The sequence below is a fragment of the Chiloscyllium plagiosum genome, chromosome 48 (genome assembly GCF_004010195.1).
Source record: "Chiloscyllium plagiosum isolate BGI_BamShark_2017 chromosome 48, ASM401019v2, whole genome shotgun sequence".
Taxonomy (NCBI): Eukaryota; Metazoa; Chordata; class Chondrichthyes; order Orectolobiformes; family Hemiscylliidae; genus Chiloscyllium; species Chiloscyllium plagiosum.
The window spans coordinates 3,254,493-3,261,404 of record NC_057757.1 but is presented as its reverse complement, the minus strand read 5'-3'; the positions used below and the strand labels follow the sequence as shown (position 1 = coordinate 3,261,404).

The 6,912-nt window shown below is 44.5% G+C and overlaps 1 protein-coding gene across 1 annotated transcript in view; it reads right to left on the bottom strand.

The window, feature by feature from the left end:
* Nucleotides 1–4,645: 4,645 nt before the first annotated feature.
* Nucleotides 4,646–6,912, bottom strand: part of LOC122544323 (histidine N-acetyltransferase-like) — a 32,184-nt gene continuing 29,917 nt past the window's right edge. Inside the window, exon 3 of the mRNA XM_043683494.1 lies at nt 4,646–5,510. Within this exon, the coding sequence (XP_043539429.1) occupies nt 4,956–5,510 (555 nt within the window). The 3' untranslated portion in view covers nt 4,646–4,955. The remainder of the gene's footprint in view (nt 5,511–6,912) is intronic.

The window sequence follows — 6,912 nt, the reverse complement described above, 5'->3', positions numbered from 1 at the left end:
CTAGAAGATTGGGAAAACTTTAAAGGTCAACAGAAAGGCACAAAAAGAGCTATAAGGAAAAGTAAGATAGAACATGAGAAAAAACTGGCACAGAATATAAAGACAGATAACAAAATTTTCTATCAGCACATAAAACGAAAAAGAGTGGCTAAAGTAAATGTCGGTACTTTAGAGGATGAGAAGGGGCATTTTGTTATGGGATATGATGAAATGGCTGAGGTATTGAATAGATATTTTGTTATTGGTCTTCACACTGGAGGAAATAAATAACATGCCAGTAGTTGACAAAGAGACAAAGACAGGTGAGTACCTGGAAACAATCATTATCACAGAAGAAGTCATGTTGGGCAAATTAATGGAGGTAAGGATAGATAAGTCTCCTGGCCCTGATAGAATGCATCCAAGGGTACTAAAGAGATGGCAGGAGAAATAGCAGGTGCACTGGTGGTAATTTTCCAAAATTCGCTGGGGCAGTTCCAGCAGATTAGAAAATAGCAAATGTGATGCCACAGTTTAAAAAGGGAGATACACCAAAGATGGGAAGTTATAGACTGGTTAGCTTAACCTCTGTAGTGGCAAAGATGTTTGAGTCTATTATCAAGTAAGATATAGCAAGGAATCTCGATAGAAATTGTGCCATTGGGCAGACACTACATGGGTTCATGAAGGGCAGGTTGTGCTTAACAAATCTTTTGGAATTCTATGAAGACATTATGAGCAAGGTAGACAATGGGGACCCAGTGGATGTTGTGTACCTAGATTTCCAAAAGGTCTTTGACAATGTGCTGCACAAGAAGCTGCTGCATAAGATAAGGATGCATGGCGTTACGGGTAAAGTCTTAGCATGGATAGAGGATTGGTTGACTATTGGTCGGAATAGGTTGGAATTTAGAAGAATGAGGGGGGATCTTATGGAAACAAATAAAATTATGAAGGGGATAGAAGTAGGAAGGATGTTTTCAGTGGCAGGTGAAACTGGGACAAGAGGACATAGCCTCAAGATTAGAGGGAGCAGATTTACGACTGATTGGAAAGGAACTTCTTCACCCAGAGGGTTGTTAATCCATAGAATTCCCTGCCCAGTGAAGTAATTGATGCTACTTCAGTAAACATTTTTAAAGCTAAGGTAGAATCTTTTGAACAATAAAAAATTTAAGGGATACAGTGAGAGCGCAGTAAGTGGAGCCGAGTCCATGAAAAGATCAACCATGAATTTATTGAATGGCAGAGCAGGACCGAAGGGCCGATGGATGACTTCTGCTCCTAGGTCTTATCTTCTAAATGGGCTGAAAAAATAGCAAATGGAGTTCAATCTGGATAAATGCGAGGTATTGCAATTTGGGACAACAAACAAGGGTACGGTTTTTACAATTTCAGCACCGCCTTCCTAACCTGCAATCTTCTTCCTGACCTCTCCGCCCCCACCCTAGTCTGACCTATCACCCTCACCTTGACCTCTTTCCACCTATCACATTTCCGACGCCCCTCCCCCAAGTCCCTCCTCCCTACCTTTTATCTTAGCCTGCTGGACAAACTTTCCTCATTCCTGAAGAAGGGCTTATGCCCGAAACGTCGATTCTCCTGTTCCCTGGATGCTGCCTGACCTGCTGCGCTTTTCCAGCAACACATTTTCAGCTCTGATCTCCAGCATCTGCAGACCTCACTTTCTCCCCATCGTCAGAATGCCCAACTCCAGACTGTCCTAGTGAGTACCCCATACAGAGCTGTACCAGGTAGTCCTTCCACAGTGGGGGAGGTGGGGGGATGGGGCAAAGGGAACTTTTCAAAGACATTAATTCCTCAGACTTTTGAGTATAGGAGTTGGGACATCATGTTGAAGTTGTGCAGGATGTTGGTGAGGCCTGTTCTGGAGTACTGTGGCAGTTCTGATCTCCCTGTTACAGGAAGAATATGATTGAGTTGGACAGGGTTCAGAAAAGGTTTACCAGCATGTTGCTGGGAATGGAGGGTTTGAGATACGAAAATAGACTGGAAAGGCTATTTTTAGCTGGAGAGTAGGAGGTTGAGGGGTGACCCCAGAGATGGGAGATTTCAAAACTAAGGGCATATTTTTTAGGTGAAAGGAAAAAGACTGAAAAGGACACAAAGGACAATTGTTTTTACACAGAGAGTGATTCATACGTGGAATGAACTTCCAGAAGAAGTATTAGATACAGGTACAGTTACAATGTTTAAAACTCTTTGGATAAGTTCATGACGAGGACAGGTTTGGAGGGATATGGACCAAGCACAGGCAGGTGGGACCAGTCTCTGGTGGGCATGGACTGGTTGGACCAAAGGGTCTGTTTCCATGACTTGATGACAATCTCTCGAAGTCTCCTCTTGAAATTAACGTCAACAAATCAGAAGCAAATGAGGTATAACCATAAAAATGGCCACTGCCATCAAAAGCGGTGTCAAGGCCTTATAGGAAGACAAGGGCAGGTGCTGAGAGGGAATGGACAGACAGAGAGAGAGAGATGGAAAGAGGGGGGAATCAATAACATTCACCCGCAATCTCTCCGGCAACAGCTGCTGCCCTCCCCGTGGGACGGTGTGTGAGGCTTGAGATAGGCCTCACAGGCTGAACCCACAGCTGAACCAACGCCTTGTTCAAACCCAACTGTATCTCTATTGGTAGGGGGATGAGGAGTGCTGCAAGGGTCTGGCTTGAGGAGAGAGAAAGGGGTTCTGTTGGAATGGGAGGGGGCCCTGTGCCAGGTTAGGTGGAGGGAAAATAGCAGCAGGTGTAGACCATTGGGCCCCTTGTGCCTGCTACCCCATTCAATGGGATCGTGGCTGATCATCCAACTGAGTCCCCTTTTCCCGCTTTCTCCCCTATACCCATTGATCCATTTAGACCCAGAGTTAGATCTAACTCCTCGTTGAAAACATTCAATGTTTTGGCGTCAACCATTTTCTGTGTCAGAGAATTGCACAGACTCCCTACACGCTGGATGAAGACATTTCTTCTCAACGTATCCTTAGATTGTAACCCCTGGGTTCCAGGCCTTGGGAACATCATTTCAATATTTATCCATGTCTGGTCCTGTTACATCTGGCTAGGCTACTTAGGACTTAGATGAGGAATAATTTCTTCACTCATATAGTGTCAACGTATGGAATTCTCTACCACAGAGGTCCGTGGAAGCCCTGTGACTGAACATTTTCAAGAAAGGTATCAATTTTTCTTTAGATACTAAAAACATAAAGAATGAAGAGGAGTGAAATAGCTCTGGAGCTGGTTATCAGCAAAAGTATAATCAAAGACTCAGAGTTGTATAGCACAGAAACAGACCCTTCGGTCCAACTCATCCATGCTGACCAGATATACTAAATTAATCTCGTTCTGTTTGCCAACATTTGGCCTATATCCCTCTAAACCCTTCCTATTCATGTAGCCATCCAGATGCCTTTTAGATGTTATAATTGTACCAGCATCCACCACTTCCGCTGGCAGCTCATTCCATACACGCACCACCCCCATGTGAAAAAGTTGTCCCTTAGGTCCCTTTCAAATCTTTTCCCTCTCATCTTAAACGTATGCCCTCTAGCTTTGGACACCTCTACCCTGGGGAGAAGACTTTGGCTATTCACACTATCCATGCCCCTCATGATTTTATAAACCTCTATAAAGGTCACCGCTCAGACTCTGATGCTCCAGCGAAAATAGCTGTAGTATATCCAGCCTCTCCCTATAGCTCAAACCCTCTAACCCTAGCAACATCCTGATAAATTTTTTCTGTACTCTCTCAGGTTCAACATCTTTCCTATAGCAGGGAGAACCAGAATTGAATGCAGTATTCCAAAAGTGGCCTAACCAATGTCTTGCACAGCTATAACAAGACGTACTAACTCTTACATTCAATTATAGAGTCATAGGAATGTATGGCAATGAAACTGATCTTTCGGTCCAATCTGTCCTTATTGACCAGATATCCTAAATTAATCTAGTCCCATTTGCCAGCACTTGGTCCATATCCCCCTAAACTGTTCCTATTCATATATACATCCAGATGACTTTAAGTATTGTAATTGTGCCAGCCTCCACCAGTAGTTGGAAAACATTCAGACTGTTTTTTGCGTTAAGACATTTTTAACTGTCACAGATATATAACCTTGTTTGCTTTTTCCTTTCGGCTAATAACGTTAAATTCTATTAAAGAACACCAGCAACCTGGTGTTTTGATGACTGATCACCACGGTAACCAACTGTAAAATATAAGCACTGTCTATCACTCAGACTTCAATCTGAATTGTTCAGTGGCTATCTAGTCTGTATTGTAATATGTGATGTAGTTTTGTAGAGTAGTAAGCGTTCAATTATCCAGCGTGTATGGGCAGTTGGGGTCATAAAGCACAGCAAGATCCCACAAATAATGATGGTTTGGCTGTTCAGCCTATTTGTCCTTTCCTGGTGCTGTGGCAGGGGAATGGATGGGACTGATGGGCACCTTAGAGTCCTTATCCAGCCTCTCCCATGTTCCGTTTCAAATAACAATAATGGTTTGCTCACATTGCCCGAAGAAAAGACAATCAGGCTTGAGCAGGCATTCTTACCTTAACATCCCACTCCACTGTCTGTAGTTCTCACTCTGAATTTCACAGAAATGCAAGGGTGACACAAGTTTCAGAACATGCAACAGGTTTATTTACAAAAGCCTTTTGAAATCAGTGTCTGTTTGCTTCATCCTGAGTCTGCATCCAAGCTCAAATAGTCAAGTACACTGGGCGAGGTCAATAATCAGACCAGTGCAATCAAACACCAAACAATTCAACACGAGTCTGCCATTAGGCTTGTTGGCTTTCAAAACCCAGGAGTGGGACTTGAATCTACAACACTCTGGATTCTGATGTAATAGCATGGCAGAAGGAGAGACAGCGGACAAACTACTGAGCCCAGAAGCAGCAAAGGACTGGCAATAGCAGGGTAGGGGGCTCTTTCCCTTACAGGTCTATACATCTGTCTCCAGCAAGCTTTGCCCCTCAATATCTCTATCCATGTGGAGTCCTAAGGCAGTTTGGCAGAAGAATAACATGTCCTGCCACATGGATGGCTCAAAGCTCAAAAGACAGTATACTGGGCCCTCCAAGGTGCTGACTCTTTGCTGGACCTGAGCAAGAAACTGGTTCCTGACCCTGGGGAAATGCTTCCCAAATATATCAATGTTCAGCCGGTGGTAGCCAGTACCCAAGGATACCCTGTAGGGCGCAGTGCCTAGGCTGACAACCCTGGCCTGTTCTTTGTTGTCGGCCATCCAGATGAGGTCTTGCCTCATTAACTTCTCTAGGTTGCTCTCCAATGGCTTGTACGGAGCCCAGTCTTGAATAATGGTCTTCCCAGGCAGCACCTCATCCACCACCTTGGGGCTAAGGAACACCCGCTTGACATCAGTGGCTCCGAGCAGGATGGGATCTTCCCATTCTGACCCGCTCTTCTTCAGCTGGACAATCGTAGCTTCCAGCTTCGGAAGGATATCTTCCGTCTCGAACTGCACAGTGAAGATTTCCTGGAAAAATGAAAGCATTGATGAAGATTCTCAGTGTGATGATACTGTGGCTTTAAGACGTATGTTTTGTCCTGGTTTCTTTGAGAGAGAGAGAGAGAGAGAGAGATTGGGGGACAGGTGCCTAGCAGTCGATGAGAAGACAAACAACTTGTGAAGCCTTGGGTTTTCTTTTTTAGAGAAACTAGAACAACAGAAGCAGCCTGAGTGGGTGTGGTCAACCTCCCACCCACAGAACCAGGGATTTCAGGTATGAGCTTTCAACAGTTGTTGTTGTGGGCTTGAAGAAGTGGAAGCTATTTTCAGCTGGGGCTTTTGCGGTTGAAGCTGTTAGATACAGCTCTCTGTCTGCTGCAACAAAAAGCCTGAGTTGTCTCTCTCAACTTCTAGGTTGTTTCTGACAGTGTTCCTTTCTCCTGGACAGGAAGGGTGATCACATGTGAGCAACATCCAATTTGCTGAATCTACCTTTGCCAAGGGTGTGTTTATGGGATGCTGCTACGCTGGAATAGTTGATGATTAGTAGTTAAATAATATTTTATGTTTATCAAGTATTTCAATTAAGTTATACCAGTTCCCCTTTCTTGTGTTTATATTTTAACTTTGTTGTAAAAATAATGTTTGTTTTTAAAACCAAGTAGTTTCACCAAATCTGAAGATGTGCTTTTAAATTAAACAGAAATAGACAGTCTAGGCTATCTCCTTGACATATTTTGACGGGGGTTGGTCTGGCCCATAAGACCAGGCAAGGGGAGAGGTTGAGAAGGTGGGACCTTCATGATAATCTCAGTTGGTGCAGGAAATTGAATCCGTGTTAGTATCACACTGCATTGCAAACCAGCCTTCCAGCCAACTGAACTAACCAACCTCCATGAATAAGGTGTACCGGTGACGTGAATCTGTAGCAGTTTCTGAAGTACTCATCAAAACTCAACACACATACACCCTACTCAAATTTAAGACCAGTCAAGACTGGTTGCCATATGACAGCGGGGCAACGGTCTGGATGTACCCATGTGCTGCTCATTCATGGCTACGCATGTGGCATTACCTGTTTACATATCAATCGGAACCTGGCAATAGTCTTGAGTGTCAGGGGTCCGGCTTTGGTGTAGCGACACACTTTGACCTCTGGGAACTGGGCCCTGAGCAGATCGGCGCAGTAGTACTGGACGACCTGTCCGATTCCTTTGCCTCTCTCCAGCGATGCAACCCTCAACCCTTCCACCACCGCAGTGTGCCCGTCATCCACAACATTCACTGAAACAAAGGCTACCTGCCAACAACAATGATGCACATTTGTTTGGCACCTGACAGTCAGTAAAATGGAAATCACCCCTCCTGTCTGAAGATGCTCAGGTAAAGGGGAGGTGATGGCTTATTGGCTGGTCTGCTAATCCAGAGA